Raw genomic sequence first — 24,187 nt, 5'->3', positions numbered from 1 at the left:
TAAAGTTATTAAAGTGCAGCCTTTGTTTACAGCGGAAACCAAGGAAACGCTTTAAGCGCCACCTGCTGGCAGAGAGTGAATCTGTTTCTCATTCAGCTCTTCTGCTGTTTCTGTTGTATGCAAATATGTTTTATGTATAGTTTTACAAAACTGAAGTGAAACTTGTTTTTTTTCAAATTTCGAAATTATACAATCTAATTTAGATTAAAAACTGCTCATGTTGCATGTATGCAGCATCTTTGTTTGGATCATGATTAAAATGCAGTGGTTGCCTCTAATTTTAAAAGGAAAGAGCACAGACAAAGCCTTAGTTTGTTGATATGAAGAGACTTCTTTTATTTGTGTTACTTATTTATTTGATTTGGTGCTTGTTTTAAAATTTCAATTTAGTTTTGTTATTTACATTTTGTTATTTAGCAGATGCTTTTATCCAAAGCGACTAACAAATGAGGACAATAGAAGCAATCAAAACCAACAAAAGAGCAATAATATACAAGTGCTATATTAGTATATTATTATAGTGTTATATTTCAATTTCACAAAGAAACATGCAGCATATTGTCCAAGCAATAATAAAAGGACACATTTAATTTATAATTTGTCTTAAATCTAATTTTGTTTAAAAAAAATCGTGAATCGAATCGTAAAATCAAAATCGTGAATCGAATCGTGAGTTGAGTGAATCGTTACATCCCTACAGTTGACATGTAGAAACACACGTGCACAGCAGTTCAGTACTAACTGAGTGAACGCACCACTCGCATAGCTGTAGTAAAATACTGCAGAGAGAAAGGATGTGGGCAGGTACAGACAGCGCAGTGGGTGGGGGTGAGGACAGAAAACTGCTGTGGTGGAAATCAAACTCAAGAAGAACGAAAATAATCAAAGGCTGATGAGGGGTAACGGTGAGAAAGGTGTCATGATATGGGCTACTGAGTGACAAAAGGTCTTATTGAAGGGTTCTATACTATACTATATACATCACTGTTTTAGATTGACTAACTGTAAATACTGTATAAGATTTCCACTCAAACGGAAAGCATAAATCTAGACCATGCACTGCCGGTTTCAGAGCAACATGCAAAACTGGCAATTCAATCACTGAGCGCTTCACTCAGCAGTGCTAAACCCGGCAGCGCATATACTTAATTGCCGGCTACCCACCAAAATAAAAGCTTGCTGATTTTAGGTTTAAAAATGATGTAAATTCATTATAAAAAGGTAATATTTGCGCTGTATTTTTAAGTGTACTATAAAATAACTGTACTTTTATGTTATACTCAATTTATTTTTAAATATAATAGTATTATCACACTGATTATTTTATTTATTTTATTAAAATACAAAATAAATAAGTGCAATAATACTATTATCACTATTAATAATTAAATAATTAATAATAATTTTATTTTAATAGTTATATTTAAAGAGTCCCATTATGTGCCGTGTGAGTACCAAACCAAATCTCCAGGTGCTCTCATGAGAACCAGACTTGTGTGCACCCCTGCTTATTATAAACAAAAATAATTATATATTAAAATAAAAAATCCTTAGTATGTGTGTATGTATGTGTGTGTATATGTATATATATATATATATATTAGTCATTTAATTAAAAAATAAAATAATTATAAACTAACACAATTATATAAGATTAAATAAATGTTTAATAAATAAATTTGTATTTTAAAAAATTATATTAATTTATATATATTATTAAAGGGGTGGTTGATTGCGATTTCACTTTTTTAATGTTAGTTAGTGTGTAATGTTGCTGTTTGATCATAAACAATATCTGCAAAGTTGCGAAGCTGAAAGTTCAATGAAAACGGAGATAATCGTCTTTTAAAATTCTGGCAGTTTAATGCCTACAAAAACGACTGGTAGGGACTACAATGAGTTACTTTCTGGGTCTGTTACGTCACGAACCCAGAATTTTACATAAACCCCGCCTCCGGGAACACGCAGCGAAGGGGGCGAGGCCATGCTGTGCTGCTTTAGAGAAGAGGAAGAGAAAACTAGAGGTGCATGTAAAAATCAATTCATATATGAATCGATTCTAATGGATTCACAAGATTCAAAATAAATGTTCTAAAGCAGCGTTCTCATCCTGTTCCTGGCCTCGCCCTGCTCTGCACACGCTCTGCATCTCTCTCTCTCTCTCTCTCTCTCATTCAGATCATCAGCTCAGTGAATACACTTATTTTCACATACTATAGTTATGAGAAGCGTTGTACATGGAAGCGCGTGCGGTTGCTGAACTGTATTAAAGCTTTAATCAGAATAAAACCATATATTAAAAGCTAACAGAAGCAGTAGCATTTACAAATAACAGCGTGTCTAAAAGTATGAGACAACAACAGACAAAAATCTTAGGCCTACCATTCAAATCCGTGCTTGCACAGGTTCTGCACGATCCTCTTCAATAATATCCTCTGCTTCTCAATCGGGCTCAAATTGGTAAGCAATATAGACAACGTCATTATTTACAATACAACCGAAGCACATGCCGCTATGTTGAGGGGCGGGACGCTTAGATGCATGCTAGTGGCGGTTTAGCCAATCACAACACACTGGGCCAGCTAATCAATCAGAGCCCATCGTGTATTTCTGAGGGAGGAGCTTCATAAAAACAGGAAAAGAGGTGCGCAATAAAGGTAAATTATGTGAAAAATAATGCGTTTTTTAACAAACAAAGCATTAGCACATCTTAGACTGCACCCCATAAACACAATCAAGCCTATAAAAAAAACAGTCAACCATTCCTTTAATTTATTTTCATTAATTTACAAATAAAATATTTCTAAACGAATGAATATTTATGTATTATATACAAATAACTAATCATATTTAATAAACAAAAGTAATGAATAAAATATTTAAAAATGAATTAAGTGAACCTATATTATTACTTATTTTATTTTTATTAATTTAAAAATAAAACATTTATGAAATAATAAGTGATTATAAATAAATAATTTTAAAATTTCATAAAAACTTAAATTTTTTTTAATTTTAGCTATATATTCCAGCCAGTGTGTTTGTGTGTTTGTCTGCCTCTTCCAGCGTCTGTCTGCTGAGTTTGCACAAGTGTTCATGTCATATGGACACACCCTGATCCACACGTGCTTCTGATTTCTGCCGCCCAGGGAAGGAGGAGAGGGTTAAGCTCTTGCACACACACATGTATTTCCCTGCTCATTCATCCTTCTCTTCCCTCGAGGATGACTCCTCTCTGATAGTGACACACACACACACACACACGGCTCTTCTTGGAACAGGCCTCTCGGTCTGAATCACTGCTCAGATTCTTTAAAAATCCTGTGGTGTGGCAATCTGACTGCAGAAATAATGCATAGCATAACATAGTCTGTTTGCACCTTTAATAACAAATCTGTGGCTTAAGTTACGTGAGGATGTGACACGGACCCGTATGGGTGGTGTTGTTCAGATCTGCCTGTTGTTGCAGATTGTGTGTAATCTGTCCATCTAATCAGAGCTTTATTGTGTTAAGCCTTCCACGCTCACTGTCAACACCACACACTCACAGTAAAGCTACGGGAATTGCGACGTGCGCTTTTGTATCTAAAAGAAGGGCTTGATTTCATCTCATTTAATCTCTTTTTTTTGTCCATGGCTTCAAAACATCAGCACTCACTCGCTCCTCACTAGGGTTATGATCCTAATTAAAACTAAAACCTTTGAAAAACATTGCTGTCACTAGAAATAAAATAATATATATAAAACAATTCAAGTAGTTTTCAAGGCAACATTTTTCATTTTCCTTTAGTTTAACAGGGCTTGAGTTTCGGCGCAGGATTGCACATCATTTTACTGATTCCCACTGATAAACGGCCAAATACATACTAAATTCACATAAACAGTCGATTTATACTAAACATTGTCGGTATATGCTATTAAGTGTGAATGTAAACAGTTGAGAAACAAAACTTGTGTGTAACAGTTAGATCCGTGCATGAGGTCTTAAAGAGACAGCAACCTAAATAAACCTGCTGCTGTCTGTCATTAATGTTTATTTATACATTGAATACTAACCAGTGTTATTTTAAAGTTAAATAGATTGTTCAGTTTCTGTAGTATTTCTGTCCCTGAATATTACTGTTATACCTACCTGAAAAACTTAAAGCACAGTTCATTTTATTTGTATCTTGTTATTGTATTTGTTTGTGCCATTGCTTGTCATTTATTTATTCTTATTTTATTACTGACTATTTACTTGTCTTTTTTTAGTTAAAATAAATTAAATTCAGAGTTTGAAATCAGTTCTTTTTAAGTATCTTCCTCACAATGTAAATATGAATCAACAACATTATAAATAGTAAAACACAAGTACACTGGGGTGATGAAACATTTAGGTTGGATGATTGTAGTTTAAAAAGTTGTCTAAAAAAATACCCTAACAAAAAAAAAAAACCCTATAAGAGCCAAGGGGAATTCCCCCCCATTTTCCAAAACGAAATTCAGGCCCTAATTTAAGTTGAAGTACCAAAATAGCTCAAACTAAAACTGAAATAAAAGAAAATTAAAATAAAATATATTTAAACATTTTTGGCAATTTTTATTTTTAGCTAAAGTGGTCAAATAGTTCAAACTGAAATGAAAAAGAAAAAATATTAATAAATATTAAAAATGTCAAAAACACAACAATATTACTAAAATGTTAGGCCTAACTAACATAAAAATGAAAACATTAAAAATAAAAACTAATTCAAATTCAGTGTTATTTTAGCATTATTGAGATACTATTATATTTTTATTAATATTTTGAATCAAGTTCTATCTTTATATGTTACGTTTTTATTTTATTTTTAGGTAATGCTTTAATTTGTGTGTGGTTCTCAACTAGCCTAAATAAGTTTGTTTTTTTCCAGTTATCATTTAAAGTAACAATTTTTTAAAATTGATTTAGCTTCAGTTTTAGTTCTAGTCAACTGCTCAAAATATTAAAAACTATTAATGATACTAAAATAACACTGCACACAATATATTTTAATGATACTGCTGCTGAATTAAACATGACACTGATGACAATGCCTTCTCATTTTCTCTCTCTCCTGCTGTCTTTTGTAATCACTCGATTAGGTTTATTGATTTGGTGTGTGTGGTCTGTGATACAGCATTAATGGATGTTATTATCCTGAAGTTTATCATCTGTGCTCCAGCCGCTGAGGCTATTGATTGTGTAAAAAAGACACGGCCGTTATTTTGTACTTCTGATTGGTCAGTGGAGGCGTTATCAATGCCATAGTCACAGTAAGAGTGCGCTTGATTGGCTGTAGTGAATGTGAATCTGAAAGGAGTGAACGAAATGAAGTGAACGAATTTGGATGCTGACCTATATACACTGCGCGTCAACTGAGTTAATGCCTTAATAATATTTTTTTGCATTGGATTATGGGAAATAGTGCTTCAGCGAGTGTACACCAGTTGTACATTCGAAATCAGAGAGGATTGTGGGTGAAAAGTAGTGAACGAATGTAGGGAATTAACTCATTCACTACAAAAAGGGGATAGGGAGCGGTTTCGGGCACAGCTTCTGAATGCTGATTCTCTGGTTCTATCTGATAGTTACCTCAGATTCTGCCCACTCAACCATACATGAACTCACTGTTGCCATCTAGTGCTGGACAATGTTTAATTCCTCACTAAAGACAGTGTGTATGTTCAGTATAGCATACTTCATTCTACATACTGTGCACACAATGAGTTTTTCCATGTTCATATCCAAAATGAGCTATACAGTATCCCACAATGCAACGGGTTTACCATTGAATTTCCAGTGTGATGTCTGCTTTAATGTTTCTTAACTCAATATTTCATTGACCTGCAAATGACAATTTCACACAGTTTGATTAAAAATGCGAAATAATAGAGATGGATATTAAAAATATGCAGAATACCATGCAATATATGTAATGTCATGTGACAACAATGTAGCATATTGTGAAGTGCATACGTTTCTAATTCTAAATGAAAGTTTTCATGACAGATTTATTCAAACATACATTAGATTCAGACAACACTATCTGGTTAAATAAAAAAAATATAATGAGTATGTAATGCAGTCCGTATATTTAGCTACATTTTTTATAGACGTTTCACCAAAACCGTTTCTGCCAATGCCAAAAATGTTCAGTTGTGTCGCTAATTGTTTTACATACTGGGTTTGAAAGAGTATATACTACATAGCATACAGCAAATTGTATACTAGTATCCCGTATTGAATATAGCTAGATGAATTCTTCTGTATTTTGGGGTAAAATCTTGTGATAGATAAACTGATAATTTTTTTCCCCCATTCAGTTATTTTGACTCTTATCTGCTCTGACAGGTGTACGTATATTTAACATTAATAGATTGTTTTGACTGTAAAGTCGTGTGTGTTTACAGGCAGTTCTTATCTACAGGAAAGGTTTGTTTGTGTAGGTATGTGTGTGTGTGTTCCTATTTCTCTGGGCTTTGTGTTCAGTGTGTGTGTGTGTGTGTGTGTGTGTGTGTGTGTGTGTGTGTGTGTGTGTGTGTGTTAGGGGTGGGAATCTCTAGGCACCTCACGATTCGATTATGATTTAGTGGGCTGTGATGATAAAACGATTATCGATGCATCTTTTTTTCTATACAGATTTTATTTTTTCTCACTGTGTGACTATTGAAGCAAAGTATTTGTAATGGTCAATAATGAATTTACTTCCAATATCTTTTATTAATAAAACCAAATGGAAGTGATTTGGCAAGTCATCTGGAAGTTTACATTTACCAGCAAATGTCCCAGCATTGCAAAGAACCAACAGAAAAATAAATGTGTGCCTGTAGCAGCATACTTGTAGTAAATTAATACAGACTTAAGCATGTTCTGAATCACTAACCAAAAATAATAGACACGACTTGCATATAGTGTGGCTATTGTCCAGCTCCTTTTTCCCTTCAACTTCATAGAAGAACGCGGACTTGACAACCCTGCATTCAACACTAACTGCAGGAGGCAGATTTCACTGATCAGGGGTCGAAAGTAAAGAGAGATGACTGACAAGTTCATGCTGGAGGATTTGCTGCTCAACAGATCCTGAGCTCATTGACAAATATCTGATCTTGTAACAGGGCTCCAGACTGCGACCATTTTTTCTGCCTGTGCGACTAAATTTTGTGTGCGGTTGCACTGGCACGACCACCGTATTGTTCAACTCGTAAGCTCTGCCATTTCTGTTGCATATGAGAAACATCAAACGGCAAACGAAACTGAAAGCATAACGAAACCGCGCTACTCGTTTGAACTGTGCAGAGCTTAAAGGGATAGTTCACCCAAAAATGAAAATGTGATGTTTATCTGCTTACCCGCAGGGCATCCAAGATGTAGGTGACTTTGTTTCTTCAGTAGAACACAAATGGAGATGTTTAACTCCAGCCGTTGCAGTCTGTCAGTCGTATAATGCATGGCAATGGTAACAAAATCTATGAGAGTAAAAAAAAAGATGCACAGACAAATCCAAATTAAACCCTGCGGCTCGCGACGACACATTGATGTCCTAAGACCCTAAACGATCGGTTTGTGCGAGAAACCGAACAGTATTTATATCATATTTTACCTCTAATACACCACTATGTCCAAATGCTTTGAGCACACGCACCGGATGTGTACACGCTCTGGCGTTCTGTACGTTCTGTAATTTATTAGTCTTTGTAATTTATTGTAAGCTAGTTTGTCATTGTATCTTACGGTTTTATTGTTGTTGTGCTTTTTAATTAAGAATAACAAAGAATCCATCTTTTTAGTCTTAAAAAGAGAAATATGTATAGATGTATGTAAGCAAATCAGATTGCTTAAAATCAAGAAAATTATCTTTTCTTGTAAAACCTGACAACAAAATCGCGAATTTGAAAGTGAAAGCATCCGAAGACCGGCTTATAACACAGCAAAATCCCGTTCACAAAATTCAAATCACAAATACTACTGCAGAAAAAGAACAGGTTGAATGTTAACCTCTTTCGTTTCCATATTACTATAAACTATGATAAAAGTTCATAAGCATGCATTGATTAATCACATGTTGTAGCAAAAAGAAAATTGCTACCAAATCATGTGCTAGTGCAACCAACTGAGAAAGTTTGTCGCAAAAGAGCGACCAGTGGAAAGAATGAGACTGGAGCCCTGTTGTAAGATGTGCTCCCTTTACAGAATGCAGAATGATCGTGAAAGTGAACTGCAAGCGATCATTCACAAGTGATTTCAATACCCCTCATATTGATAGCGGCTCCCTGATCCAAAAATTATATACAATATTAAGAATGTGTGCGAGAGTGGGCAGGACTGGACACAAAAATTGCAGGAGCGGGATTAAAGGTGCTGTATGTAAGTTTTCGACTCTACTAAAGCTTAAAAATACCATAATATGTTTGCAGATATTTAAGAAACATGCTAAGTTCACATACTTGTTTATTTGAAAAACAATGCTACAGTCAGTTATTCTACTTTGAAAATGTGCGTTCCGGGCCGGAATGGCGGTCTCTGTTTTGGTTTGTGAAACCCACCCACTGCCAGTTTACCCAATTGTATTTCGGCACCCCAGGTTGCCAGTTGGCGGAAAACACAGCGTATTTCATTTCATTCATCGTCAAGTGCGCTCCTTCCTGTTGGTGTCGTCAATCTGGCAACCTGCGTGTCTGTGGAGGAGGGGCCGGGTGAAAAAAAAACCCTCTCCAATATTTTGAATTTGGTCTGCAATACCTAGTTCAACCACTCGGTGTCAATCCTACATACAGCACCTTTAAGAAAACAGTCCCGCACAGGGCTCTAAACCAAAGTGCTTCCATACGCTAGCTTTTAATGCAGAGGGTGCCTGATCATGTGTCTCTTACGTGCACGCCACAGACTGTCCGGGCACTGCACTTCCACGCTTCAGAGTTCCGTCTTTTGCATTCCGTCGATATTATGTTGTCAATTAACGTTTAGAACATCGATTTTTGACATTTGTGAATTGATTCAGAATCGTCCACATTCGCATCGTGATGCATCCAAGAAATCAAATTTTTCCCCCACCCCTAGTGTTGTGTGCGTGTGTGTGTGTGCGTGTTCGGACTGAACTCCGGTTCACTGGATTCGTTTCAGTATGCGGAACATCAGAGGTGAAGTAGTTGATTTTCAGATCGTATTTCATTCCCTCTTTCAGATTGGCTGGATTGGGTGAATTTATTAACGTGGTACAGAGGTCAAATTTTTGTTCATCTGGTGGAAAGATACAGTAACCTGGGCTTGTGCCGTCATGCTCTGCTCAGAAGCCTCGTGGGGAGACGGTCATTGTGTGTGTTTATGCTGCTAAATAAACTGAGAAACTATTTTCAGAGGCTGTTACTTATGAAATGAGCCACAGGAGAGCTCTGAGTTCATGGAAAGTGACTCTCTGGACTGTGTGTGATTGAAGTATCCTGTAGTGGAAATAGTTTTCTCTCTCTCTCTCTCTCTCTCTCTCTCACTCTCTCTCTCACTCTCACTCTCACTCTCACTCTCACTCTCTCACACTCACACTCACCAGTTTATGTTGCTTTTGTCCTGTTTGTGTTTGACTTTTGTAAATATCAATGTGAATATGAACTGAATATACAGCTCCTTTGAAAAGTTTGTTGTCAGTGAGATTTTAAATATTTTTAAAAGAAGTGTCTTCTGCTCAGCAAAGGCTGCATTTATTTGATCAAAAATACAGTGAAAACAGTAATATTGTGAAATATTATTTACAATTTAAAAGAGCTGTTTTCTGTGTGAATATCTGTTCAAATGTAATTGATTTATGTGATAAAATTTTCAGCATCATTACCCCAGTCTTCAGTGTCACATGATCCTTCAGAAATCATTCTAATATGCTGATTTGCTGCTCAAGAAACATTTCTAATTATTATCAATAGTGTTGTCACGGTACCAAAGCAAAACACAAAAACATGCAAATTTAAAAATTTGACTATACTTTCATTTAATCCAAACTGTGTACATATTTAATTTTAAAGGGCTTTTGAAAACCTAGAGTTATTAGGCCAAGAATAACAACTAAGTTAGCTAAAAAAATTAATTAAAAAAAAGCCCATAACTGCTTTTCTGACTGATATGACACAAAGAATGTTAACCATTTGTACATTCTCTAACACGCATATTTTAGATTCACAATTAATTTAAAAGCCTCTGGTGTGTAAAAATAGTAAATATCATCATGTCCTCCTGTTTCTTTTACCCTAATAAAAGTTATAGGAGCATTAAATAGTAGGGCTGTGTATCACCAGCAATGTCACAATACTATACATATCACGATACAGCGGCCACGATACGATACATATCACGATACAGGACTGCACTGAATTTCACCTCAGCAGAATTTAGTAAAACAACTGTTTATTAAACACTGCTTACTATAGTGCAATTTCTAACTATAGGCAGAGCAGGCAGCTGACCTCTGCATTGTGAAGGGCCTCCATAACTGTACCACAGTACAATATAGGTAATGGCACATGCTTCATGTTTACATTGGGCACTCTCCACCAGGTACAATATTCTGATTGTTTGCATCTTGTTTTTAAGCCCATAAATAATAATGTACTTGTTGTAATAAATTTATATTTGTTTTTCTAATATTAAAAAATCATATTTACATGGCTGGTAGGTTATCATTATAATTTAATAATAACTTATTATTATTATTATTATTATTATTAAAACTACTACTTATTTATTAACTATTAACATGGAAGAGATTTGATTATCACATTAACCCCTCTCTCTCTCTATCTGTCTCTGTCTCTCTGGGTTTAGGCTGAGTCTGGTTATGGCTCTGAATCCAGTTTGAGGAGACACGGCTCCATGCTGTCCCTCACATCAGCCACCAGCGGATACTCAGCCACCTCCACCTCCTCCTTTAAGGTGAGAACCAAATTAAATGTCCAGTATTGATCAAATATGGTGACTATGTCATACCTCCCTACTCTGAATTCATACGTTTGTGTTTGTGACCCACAGAAGGGTCACAGTCTGCGAGAGAAGCTGTCAGAGATGGAGACGTTTCGAGACATCCTGTGTAGGCAGGTGGACACACTGCAGAAATACTTTGATGGCTGCGCTGATGCCGTGACCAAAGACGAGCTCCAGAGAGACAAGAGTGAGTAGACTGAGTCTGTTCTGGTGTATGAGGGAGAGATCAGGATATAGAATATGCTGACACCTGTTTAGACAAAGCTGAACCTTATTCAGACAGCAGCGATGTCCAGATTCCTCTGCATGGGTGCCGTCGCTCTCGCTCGCTCTGGATGCATCTGTTGTTACAACACAAGGGTCTGTTGATTCACACAAATATTCAGCTGCCTCTTTTGTTCGTCCTAGTCCTTCCCCTAAATCTCTCAGCGTTGTGTACTACATGCAGTATGTGTCATCTCTCAGAATATGAGTGGGCCGATCTGAGCACCACCAACCACAGGGCCATGAGTTCATACTGGCTGTTTGTGTGTGTTTTCTCTGCTCAGTCGTGGAGGATGATGAAGATGGTTTCCCTACCACTCGCTCCAATGGAGAATTCCTGCATAACAACAACGGCAGCAAGGAGAAATGTAAGTGCCTCTACTGATTTCTGCATGTGGGGAACATCAGCGGGTTTTCACGCTCAATGAATTCTCTCTGATTCAGCTCGAGACGACAGTACTGGGGCGCCACTGACATTATGAGCCGTTTGTCCCTCACTCCTGTTGTAATGAATTGTGTGAAATCTCTAACATAAGGTCAGCATGTCTCCAGTGGAGCTGTGTTGAGATGTTTTCATTGCGTTATGCATTTCTACTTTTTTTTTTTAAAGAGGAAATACTTTATGGCTGAATTGAATGTGGTCATCATACCGTTTCTATTCTTGTATAATATGACAAAGAGCGTCAGGTGTTTTGCACCGTGTCCAAACCAAGCATGACAAGTTTGTTTGTCTTTATTGAGAACAAAATGTTTATGAATTAATAAACTTAATATAAACTTGGACTTAATTAACAAAACATATATATAACTTAACATATATATATCTTATTATAGATATTTCATATATTTTGAAATATATTTTATAAATACAAAAATAAAATATATTTATTTATGATATATAGTTTATTTTTATGTATATTCACACAGACAAACACACACATATATATAATCTTTCAAATTAATTTTATATATTTATGTGTGTATATATATATTTATATATTTTTTTGTATATATACAAATATATATGTATATATTTTTATGATATATAATGCACACACACATATATATATATATATATATATATAAAGTTATATAATACATTTATAATATGTTTTAAAATACATAAATATAAATGTAATATAAAATACTAAAATAGAAAATGTAACTCAGGCAACTGCTGGTTGGAATAAATACTCAGAAATAAATAATAAAAATACTCATGGAAGCGATTTGATTTATCACTTTTTATTGCATTGTGCCTGATTTTGACACTGTGTAACACTGTCTGGCAAATTAATGCCTCTAAGGTGCCTTCAAGGAGTGTGACTGGATTTGTTCTCTCTCCCCATCAGTATTCCAGTGTTTGAGTCATAAAGGCATTAATGGGATAGATTTTAAAGGAGAGGCCATCACGTTCAAGGCAACCACGGCGGGAATCTTGGCTACACTTTCTCACTGCATCGACCTGATGGTGAAGAGAGAGGACAGCTGGCAGAAGAGACTGGATAAGGTACGAAACACGGACGTCTGGAGCTTGTCCTTGAGCTGAGAGATGGTGTTTCTGTATTTCAGTGCTCCGTTGGCAGGCTGCTGTTGTGATTGTGTTTCTGACAGAGTGAAATTTTTCCCTGACTGTGAAAATAAAACACATTAGTGTGAAGCTAAAAAAGCACCCACAGTTAAGTCATGTATGAACAAGATCTGGTGTCAAAATTATGGCACATCAGCCCTGGCAATTCACCAGCTAAAGGAGTTGCAACTTTGGCGGAAGTGTTTTGCATTGATGCTATATGTGAACAAATTTGGTACATTAGCTGGCAGAGCAAAGTAGGGCTTCCATGACTACTTAATTATACTAATCACCTAGAGCAGAAGTCGACTGTTCGGTTTCACATTCTTGTAGTGTGGGATATATTTGGTTTTTTAAAAGTTTTCATACAAAATAATGTCACCCATTGACAGAATGAGTGCAGCTGAAGTCACATGACCCATGACTAGTCGACACAAGCATCAAATGCTTAATAAATACTGTAATACTAAAGCAGTAATGCATAACAAAATTACGAAAATTTACATTAAAATTAAAATGAAAAAATATAAAAAATAAAGGCTGATTCAAAAATAGTAATAAATACTGTAATACTATATAAACCAAAATTAAAATGAAAACCGAACATTTAAAAATAAAACTGGATTAAAAATATTAATAAATATTAAAATACTAAAATATTTATATTATTTATACTAAATACTAAAATAACACCGATACAATCTGATGTAAGAAGTCTTCTATCAGAGTTTGAGCCAATCAGAACATTTTCCATGACAGGATTATTTAGTAAATTTTCATTAATATGCAGCAAACAGCTTTTCAGACGTGCATTTAGCCTGTTTTAACTACTATAGTTATAGCGTCATCGTTTTGGTGATTGTTTATGAATGGAAGCCATACTTTTAAACACGGAAAGCTGTTGTTTCTGTGAATAACTGCTGCGGTATCTTTAGCAGAAAAGTTCATCCAGACGTTTTAATGGGTTTGTGTGTGATAGAGGTGGAGCTGAATCCGTCTGCCAATGTGTCGCAGTCAGCAGCATTCAGCATAATACTGACACATACAATCAGAAGGAGAACACGGGCGTTTTGCTTCTGTCTGAACAATGGAGCGCTTCAGAACAATCCTGTACCGATTCAGTCTCACACCGAGACAAGATCTACTCACGCCAAGACATTAAACATCACAGCAGCAGTGTTTAGTCAGCTAAAGCCGTTCCCCTCTCTTGCTTTCTACAGGAGATGGAGAAGAGGAGGAGGATGGAGGAGGCGTATAAATCAGCCCTGTCCGAGCTGAAGAAGAAGTCTCATTTTGGAGGGCCCGATTACGAGGTGGGTTTTGTTTTGCGCTGATGAATTTTACAAAGTAGGAAGAGCAGTAAACTGTATGGAGATGTTCATCTTGTTCTGTCCATCAGGAGGGTCCAAACAGCCTGATCAATGAAGACGAGTTCTTTGACGCCGTGGAGGCCGCTCTGGACAGACACGACAAAATAGAAGAACAGGTGTTCTAACTTTAATGATAAAAAAGAGGATATAAATATATTGCTTTTGTAAACTGTTGTAAAATAAAATAATATATATATGTGGCCCTGGAGCACAAAAGCAGTCATAAGTAGCACGGATATATTTGTAGCAATAACCAAAAATACATTGTATAGGTCAAAATTATCGATTTTTCTTTTATGCCAAAAATCATTAGGATTTTAAGTAAAGATCATGTGCCATGAAGATATTTAGTAAATTTCCTACTGTAAATATATCAAAACTTAATTTTTGATTCGTAATATGCATTGCTAAGGACTTCATTTAGACAACTTTAAAGGAGATTTTCTCAACATTTTGATTTTTTTTGCACCCTCAGATTACAGATTTTCAAATAGTTGTATCTTGGCCAAATATTGTCCTAGCATAACAAACCATACATCAATGGAAAGTTTATTTATTTATGTATAAATCTCATTTTTGAAAAATTTACACTTATGACTGGTTTTGTGGTCCAGGGTCACATATGTATTTGATATTTATAGGCCTAATTATTTTATTTTACACTGCAAGTTACAAATACTAATATTTGTCTTAATTTCTTCACTTTCAAACGTTCAAATCTTTAAACTTTTATCACAATTGCCAGTTCTACAGGCTTATTTGGGGCATGTTTATAATTCAGAGTTCCACATTATGCACAAAATCTTTTTTCTGGATATTATTTAATTACATTTGATATATAGACTTTGCTCTCAATAATCTTTTTATTGCCTTTCTTTAAACATATTATAATATCAGCAAAATCCAATATCAATTGACCTATAAATGTAATTATATATTATTATGTATATATTGATATATTAGTACTAGTACCAGTTGCAATTCAATATGTATTTATTGAATAAAACATGTCTTGAGTTTAAAACTTGCAGTTACCCTGTTTTGCAGTTCATAATATTTGTGCAGGTATTAAAAAGGTCTTAAAGTCTTAAATTTGATTTTTAAAACTCTGCAAATGGGACACATTTACAGCATGATGTGTCGCTTTGGAAAAATAGCATCTGCTAAATGCATAAATGTAAATGTAATGCAAATGTAAATATTTTCAGCTTTTTAAAAATGTAAAGCAAATACATTTAAAAAAATTTAGTTTATAGTCTATTTATTGTCTCAATATGTCTCCAGTCTTATTGAGCAGGATTCATCAGTGCATTCTATTCTGATTATTCAGTTTCACACATTGTGTTTCAAGTTGTTACTATGTTTTTATCATTAATGTATGTGTGTTTTTATAGTCTCAGTGTGAGAAGAGCAGGATACAGAGGAGCAGTTCAGTGCCTTCAGGAGACGTCTACTCCAGCGTGGGCTCTCACCGATTCGCTGAGAAGGTGAGCTCATTGTTCTCGTCATGGTCGTCTGTAGACCTCTTCTCGTGTCCCTGTGGTGCTCTGTTTTCCCGTCTTGGTCTCTTTTTTGGGTTCCTGATAAAGCTGCATTCTCTCTTCTTCCTCACCTGTGTAGCCCCCCTCTCGTCCTTGCTCTCTCTCATCTTCTGCTGTAGCCTTCACTCCTTCACTCTATGAGCACCGGTTCAGTGCTGAGGTAACAGCGCCCTCTAGCACACTCATCCAACACTCACTACCAGCTGTTACAGCATGAGATTCATAATGATACATCACCAATGCATTCGTAAACATGTAGATATGGCTGCGTTTCAAACCCTAGTGAGCTGCCTACTTAGTCAGCAAGACTTTTTGGCCATCATTAAAACATTTTATTAGAGTGTCCTGCTTTTAAATGCTTTAAAGACCTATATATGTGTGTGTGTGTGTGTGTTTAAAACCCTATTAGTCAGCATTTTAGGTCATCATTTTAGTGTGGGTATGATGCTGTGCTAATGGCCAAACCTGCTGTCAGGCTTGGCAGCGCATTAGGTTTTAAAACACAGCCAGTCATTTTATTGGCAAGTCTGCATGATGGATAACCATGTTCTGTTTAAACAGCACATTAAAACCACATAGTCTGCCTTATCTCTATTTCCTGTGTATCTGAGTCTTTGCTATTTGAAGTTGCAGCAAATAATACTTTTTAATTGCTTTTAATATCATAATTTGCATGTTCAATACCTTCCTGGAATTATTTTACTTTAAGTCACTTTGAAATCCAAATAGAGCTAATTTGTTTAAATTCATGTTCCTTGTCTTATCATTAAAGATTTATCTGTGTTTATTTGTAGTATGTAAATAAAGGGCTAATGAATTGCATTAAATAAACAGTCATTGTTTCAGGCTGCTTTTATATGCAATGCAGCCGTTCTAAATCCAGTAGTTTAGTGCTGGTTAATATAATAAAGTTTAATGAATAATATAAATTGCCTGTTAGCGTTGGGATACGTGGCAATTGTCTGGAGAAACAACTTGACCTCCGAAAAGTGTGTGCTGGTGGCGTTTTAGAGCAGGGAGTAGTTTTCTTTTTGTTTCATTCAGAAATACAGAAGTAACTCAAATTACAGAAGTGAAATGGTTTGTAAAAGCCGTTTCATGTTGGCTATCATATTTAGTCAGTATTGTGTAATGTTCACATTTAGTGTTATTAATCTGGATCAGGGTTCCTCAAATCTTGCTCTGGAGGGCCAATGCGCTGCAGAGTTTATTTCCAACCCTGATCAAAATCAGCTACCTGTGATTTTCGAATGATCCTGAAGACATTGATTAGCATGTTTGATTATGATTAGAGCTAAACTCTGCAGGAAAGTGGATCTCGTGGGCCAGATTTGCGGATCCCTGATCTAGATCCTCTTAAATGAGCGCATGACCTCTGACCTTGTTGTTCTGCTGTGTTTTGGACAGGTGGAGGAGATGGTTCAGAATCACATGACCTACTCCCTGCAGGACGTCGGTGGAGACGCTAACTGGCAGCTGGTGGTGGAAGAGGGAGAGATGAAGGTGAGTTTGGTCTAATGTCTGATTATTTATTTTGATCGAATGCCTGTGTCACTCTCCATCTGTGTGTTTGTCTCTCTCAGGTGTACCGACGGGAGGTGGAGGAGAACGGGATCGTGCTGGACCCTCTGAAGGCCACACACTGTGTCAAAGGGGTCACAGGTCACGAGGTCTGCCACTACTTCTGGGACACGGATGTCCGTAACGATTGGGAGAGTGAGTGTGTATATATATGCACACACACACACACACACACACACACACACAACACGGTATTAGACATTAGCTTAAAGCTGCCATTGAAATCACTTCTGTTGCATTAACATTTTTTCTGAGATGCACTTAATTTGTAAGTTCTTTGCACCAAAAACATGATCAGTACTGAATCAATAAGAACTTGTCTACACTAAACCTTTAATCAGTAGCTCAATAACTATTGATCACTTTTAGAAAATGTAATGATTACAAAAAATAATTATATTCTTATTCATGATAAAGAATAGAATAGAATGGAATAGAATCGAATTTTACTGACATAGTCACCACTGGTAAGCTACTACTAAATATATTGTAGAAACATATATTGTACAGCTGCTTTGCAACGATTTGTATTGTGAAAGCGCTATACAAATAAACTTGAATTGAATTGAACTTTATTGTCCCATTTAGTTCACAACGCATCTCACACAGCACAGTACATAACATAAAATAAATTAAAATATAGCAACACCTCAAAATAATTTGTAATTTTATTACACGCTTTTGTCATTTTTGGTGTTTTATAAATTTTTAGTTTAATATAGTTTTAGTTCAGTTTTAGTTTTTATATATTTCCACTTAGTAATTTAAGTGCTTTAACTTAAACTTATTTCAGTTAGTTGTCATGATAGCATTTTAAATGTTTAAGTTTTTCGTCTACTTTTTAGATTTAATTTCACCAATTTGTTAATTATCAATTGAAAAAATAAATAAATAGTTTGTTAAACCTGGTGTAGAGTACAACTAAATGCCATATCAATATCTTACTGTACTCCAAAATATCATGAAAAATCAGGTTTGTATGATGGCACACATCTTCATATAATCTAATAAAGCTCTTCTACTGTATCATATCATTATTAATGGAGCACGTTCGATGACTAAGCACAGTTTGGCCTGTGTAAGCAGCATATACTCTTACCACGCTTTTACATGCTTTAATACAGTGAATTACCAGAACACTTTCACTGTCCAGATGATTCAGCAGCACCTCCTAATGATCACTGGCCCAGTCGATAGTGATGCATCTTGGGTAGAATTACTCGTCATCGTCTAGTACCTCTGTGTGTACTCTTCTCTTGAGTTTAGCTTTATCAGCTCTCATTTTTGTCTGTCTCCAGCTACTGTTGAAAACTTCAACATCGTGGAAACGCTGTCCGATAACGCCATCATCATCTACCAGACTCATAAGGTGAGAAGAGAGCATGCTTTCTAAGTGAAGCACTTCTTTATAGTGATTTGATTGATTCTGACAGATCATCTTGTGTTTGCGTCCGTGTAGAGAGTGTGGCCAGCGTCCCAGAGAGACGTCTTGTACCTGTCTGCCATTCGTAAGATTATGGCCAATAACGAAAACGATCCAGACACATGGCTCGTCTGTAACTTCTCAGTCGAGCACGAAAATGCCCAGGTGAGTCTGGTCTCCATGGCAACCGCTGAGTCAATCTGTTTGTGTAGTAGCAGAAGCAGTTTAACGAGTTTGGTGCACCGTTTAATGCATTTATGGTGCATTAAACATTTTAAATTGATTCAGATTTTGTGCATCCACTTCATTTAATTCTCCATTTTATATATATACACTACCGGTCAAAAGTTTGGTATCAGAACGATTTTTTATGTTTTTTACAGGAGTCTCTTCTGCTCATCAAGGCTGCATTTATTTGATCAAAAATACAGAAAAAAACTGTAATCTTGCAAAATGTTATTACAATATAAAATAATGGTTTCTATTTTAATATACTTTAAAATCTAATGTATTTCTGTGATGTGCAGCTGTATTTTCAGCATCATTACTCCAGTCTTCAGTGTCACATGATCTTCAGAAATCAGTATAATATGCTGATTTATTATCAGTGCTGGAAACTGTTGTGCTGCTTAATATTTTTTTGGAACCTGTGATACTTTTTTTCAGGATTCTTTGATGAATAAAAAGTTTTTAAAAAAAGAGCATTTATTTAACATATAAATCTTTTCTAACAATATACACTACTGTTCAAAAGTTTGTGATCAGTACATATTTATTCTTTCTTTTTTTGAAAAGGTTTTTTAAACTTTTATTCAGCAAGGATGTGTTAAATTGTTAAGAAGTGATACCAAAGATGTATATTGTTAGAAAAGATTTATATATTTTTAAAAATGCTGTTCTTTTTAACTTTTTATTCATCTAAGAATCCTGAAAAAAAAGTATCACAGCTTCCAAAAAAATATTTGGCAGCACAACTGTTGCCAAACATTGATAATTCTAATAATAAATCAGCATATTAGAATGATTTCTTAAAGATCATGTGACACTTTATACTGCAGTAATGATGATGGAAATTCAGCTTTGCATCACAGAAATAAATTATGTTTTAAAGGATATTAAAATAAAAAACATTATTTTATATTGTAATAACATTTTGCAAGATTACTGTTTTTTTTCTGTATTTTTGATCAAATAAATGCAGCCTTGATGAGCAGAAGAGACTTCTTTAAAAAACATTACTGATCCCAAACTTTTGACCGGTAGTGTATATATATATATATATATATATTATGGAGACATTCTATGATACAGTAAGCAAGCAGGATTATTTTCTCTAGATGAAAAAATTACAAAGTTGTATTATTTTCATTTATGATGTTTAATTGTTTTTGTCCTTGTGTAGCCAAACAACAGATGCGTTCGTGCTAAAATCAACGTTGCGATGATCTGCCAGACGCTGGTCAGTCCACCTGAGGGAGACAAAGAGATCAGCAGAGACAACATCCTGTGCAAAATCACATACGTGGCCAATGGTTAGAGAAACCTCTCACCTACAATCTTCATAGAATAGCTACTAAATCACATAAGATACAAATATATTAACATTTAATATATGAATATATAAATAAGTTTGTTTGTTGTGGCTGCAGTGAATCCCGGCGGCTGGGCTCCTGCGTCTGTCCTGAGGGCCGTCGCGAAAAGAGAATATCCCAAATTCCTCAAGCGCTTCACTTCCTACGTCCAGGAGAAAACAGCGGGAAAGCCCATCCTCTTCTGAGCACCAGGTGCACCAAACTGCATCTGATGACCTTCAGAGTTTATATGACAGCAGTACTGAAAAAGATGTTAGCCAGAGTCAGACTTTTACATTTCATTAAATATCCTTATTATTTTTGGTTAGATTTTTATTTTATTTATTACATTGTTGTTGTAATGTATTTTACGATTTATGTTCTTATATATTTAATAATAATATATTATTATTATTACTGTTGTTATTGTTATGTATTTTAATAGTTATGTTATTATATATTTAATAATTTTGTGTTTTAATACTTATTATATATTTAATAATTTTATTAATATTACTATTACGGTTTTATTTATTTTTATTTTAGTATTATGTGTAGCTAATCAGCTCATGGGGAAATATGAATAATTAACCATAACTAGTTATGTTTATCGTAAGCACGGATAAAAATAGTCTATAATACAACAGATCAGATTAAATACAACACAGCAATAATATACACACTGGCCTGAAGAAAATGGGTGTTCATTCAAAGAAGGTTTTCCTATGAATTAATTAGTAGAACAGTCCATTTCTCCTGTGCATTTGTACCCCTTGTTTCTGGAGAAAGCAGAATGAGAGCCGGCTCGCATTCCACAAGGTTGTAAATGTATCGGGTTACCATGAAACCAGGGTCTTGTTCGGCGTCCTGGGGTGTTACAAAGTATTTGTGAAATCTAGCTAACAAAATATATATTGTGTGTTGGAGTGGTCCAGACGCTACATATGTATGTTTTAGTATGTTATTATCATGTTATTAAATATATAATAAAATAGTATTAAATAGTATTTTTTTACTATTTATGTATTTAATAATATATATTATTATTTGATATATAATATTATTTTTACTACTATTATTTGTATTAGGTTTTTAATTAGTTGTCATGTTTATTATTATTATTATTATTAATAATTTTGCTATATATGTGACCCTGGAGCACAAAAGCAGTCTTAAGTCACTGGGGTATATTTGTAGCCTGAAGAAAATGGGTGTTCATTCAAAGAAGGTTTTCCTATGAATTAATTAGTAGAACAGTCCATTTCTCCTGTGCATTTGTACCCCTTGTTTCTGGAGAAAGCAGAATGAGAGCCGGCTCGCATTCCACAAGGTTGTAAATGTATCGGGTTACCATGGAACCAGGGTCTTGTTCGGCGTCCTGGGGTGTTACAAAGTATTTGTGAAATCTAGCTAACAAAATATATATTGTGTGTTGGAGTGGTCCAGACGCTACATATGTATGTTTTAGTATGTTATTATCATGTTATTAAATATATAATAAAATAGTATTAAATAGTATTTTTTTACTATTTATGTATTTAATAATATATATTATTATTTGATATATAATATTATTTTTACTACTATTATTTGTATTAGGTTTTTAATTAGTTGTCATGTTTATTATTATTATTATTATTATTAATAATTTTGCTATATATGTGACCCTGCAGCACAAAAGCAGTGTTAAGTCGCTGGGGTATATTTGTAGCAATAGCCAACAATACATTGTATGTGTCAAAATTATAGATTTTTCTTTTATGCCAAAAATCATTAGGATATTAAGTAAAGATCATGTTCCATGAAGATATTTTGTAAATTTCCTACCGTAAATATATCAAAACCTATTTTTTTATTCGTAATATGCATTGCTAAGACCTTAATTTGGACAACTTTAAAGATGATTTTCTCAATATTTAGATTTTTTTGCACCCTCAGATTCCAGATTTTCAAATAGTTGTATCTCGGCCAAATATTGTGCTATCCTAACAAAGCTTTCAGATGATGTATAAATCTCAATTTCGAAAAATGTACCCTTATATAGTTTTGTGGTCCAGGGTCACATATGTTAAATACTTACTGCATTATTATCATAATTCTGAAATTCGTTTTTATTATTTATTGTTCTTGGCAGTTCCCCAGTTCTGCTGTCGGTGTGCATGAGCGCCTCTGGTTCCCGCACACTCCTCTAGCGACACCGAAGACTCATCACGTCTCTTCTCCAGACTCTTCTGAATCCCGCTGCCACAGGGAGCCCGGCGGTAGACGCTTGATGCCGTTCTGTAGCACCACACTAGCTCACACAGGCAGAGGACTAGAGATGCCCAACGTCAAAGTCTGTCCCATGTTTTCTGGCTGAGATCTACATTGATATGAATATATATGTATGTATGTATGTATGTAAGTAAGTGAGATGGGAAGTATATATGTATATATATATATATATATAACGGAGAGTTTTGAAGCTGAACACTCGAGACCGGCTCTGTTTTAGTCCTGTTATTTTCCTGTTTGAACAAACATTTCAGCTTTGCTTTCATAGTCCTCGTATAATCGCTGTTTGGGGGAAATCAAAGGCATGTTTGTGAGTGAACTCTATGAACCTGTCTTTCGTCTCGATGTTGGCCGTCTCTTTTATGAAGCGCAGCATCTGCCGCTGACGAGGAGACGCTTCATTTCTTTGGCGATTTAATTATATCCGTCTCTCAGCAGCTGATATACTGTAGCACAATTCCAGATCGATCGTAACCGGCAGAAATGTTTAATATGTCAGATGAACGTTGCGTACATATTATTTGTATATAATTTCATTATTGCTTCAGATCGTCAGTCGACGCTTTTGCCTGACTAATCCAACTCCATATGCCTTAGTGTGTGTGTGTGTGTGTGACTGAGAGGTGTGTACCGACTCAAACATTTCTAGAAAAGTGCCTCATTATTGATCTTGCCGATTGTTCAGCCCAAACTACAGCCACAAACCAACCTGGCGTCCTTTAGTGTTTATACAAAGATCATTTCACATTGATTTCTTACCTCATGTTAGAATGTGTTGTCTTCTTATTGGAGAAGCCCTGACACCAATCAAATTCTCTGTCCAATAGGGAGATGCGGTTTCAATTTGGGGCGTAGCTCATATGTAGTTGTAGATCAGGTAGAATTAGTTGCTTTTATTTATTGAGCCCGGCGGTAGACGCTTGATGCCGTTCTGTAGCACCACACTAGCTCACACAGGCAGAGGACTAGAGATGCCCAACGTCAAAGTCTGTCCCATGTTTTCTGGCTGAGATCTACATTGATATGAATATATATGTATGTATGTATGTATGTAAGTAAGTGAGATGGGAAGTATATATATATATATATATATATATATAACGGAGAGTTTTGAAGCTGAACACTCGAGACCGGCTCTGTTTTAGTCCTGTTATTTTCCTGTTTGAACAAACATTTCAGCTTTGCTTTCATAGTCCTCGTATAATCGCTGTTTGGGGGAAATCAAAGGCATGTTTGTGAGTGAACTCTATGAACCTGTCTTTCGTCTCGATGTTGGCCGTCTCTTTTATGAAGCGCAGCATCTGCCGCTGACGAGGAGACGCTTCATTTCTTTGGCGATTTAATTATATCCGTCTCTCAGCAGCTGATATACTGTAGCACAATTCCAGATCGATCGTAACCGGCAGAAATGTTTAATATGTCAGATGAACGTTGCGTACATATTATTTGTATATAATTTAATTATTGCTTCAGATCGTCAGTCGACGCTTTTGCCTGACTAATCCAACTCCATATGCCTTAGTGTGTGAGTGTGTGTGTGTGACTGAGAGGTGTGTACCGACTCAAACATTTCTAGAAAAGTGCCTCATTATTGATCTTGCCGATTGTTCAGCCCAAACTACAGCCACAA

At 35.3% G+C, this 24,187-nt stretch overlaps 1 protein-coding gene across 3 annotated transcripts in view; it reads left to right on the top strand.

Moving 5' to 3' along the window:
- cert1b (ceramide transporter 1b) overlaps positions 1-23,449 on the top strand; it is a 46,126-nt gene extending 22,677 nt beyond the window's left edge. Inside the window, exons 4-18 of one of the 3 annotated variants that reach the window (XM_016254501.1) lie at positions 10,808-10,915; positions 11,012-11,150; positions 11,512-11,595; positions 12,580-12,737; positions 14,018-14,110; positions 14,197-14,283; positions 15,562-15,654; positions 15,788-15,868; positions 17,116-17,211; positions 17,292-17,424; positions 18,588-18,658; positions 18,749-18,877; positions 20,115-20,244; positions 20,362-20,496; positions 22,418-23,449. In XM_016254501.1, the coding sequence (XP_016109987.1) occupies positions 10,808-10,915; positions 11,012-11,150; positions 11,512-11,595; positions 12,580-12,737; positions 14,018-14,110; positions 14,197-14,283; positions 15,562-15,654; positions 15,788-15,868; positions 17,116-17,211; positions 17,292-17,424; positions 18,588-18,658; positions 18,749-18,877; positions 20,115-20,244; positions 20,362-20,489 (1,530 nt within the window). In that variant the 3' untranslated portion in view covers positions 20,490-20,496; positions 22,418-23,449. The remainder of the gene's footprint in view (positions 1-10,807; positions 10,916-11,011; positions 11,151-11,511; positions 11,596-12,579; positions 12,738-14,017; positions 14,111-14,196; positions 14,284-15,561; positions 15,655-15,787; positions 15,869-17,115; positions 17,212-17,291; positions 17,425-18,587; positions 18,659-18,748; positions 18,878-20,114; positions 20,245-20,361; positions 20,497-22,417) is intronic. The other 2 variants (XM_016254503.1, XM_016254502.1) reach the window with 2 other exon arrangements.
- The last annotated feature ends 738 nt before the right edge of the window (positions 23,450-24,187 follow it).

The sequence above is a fragment of the Sinocyclocheilus grahami genome, unplaced genomic scaffold, assembly GCF_001515645.1.
Source record: "Sinocyclocheilus grahami isolate Dianchi unplaced genomic scaffold, SAMN03320097.WGS_v1.1 scaffold1255.1, whole genome shotgun sequence".
Lineage (NCBI taxonomy): Eukaryota > Metazoa > Chordata > Actinopteri > Cypriniformes > Cyprinidae > Sinocyclocheilus > Sinocyclocheilus grahami.
Note: the sequence above shows the minus strand (reverse complement) of the source record. Positions and strands in the feature narration are given on the sequence as shown.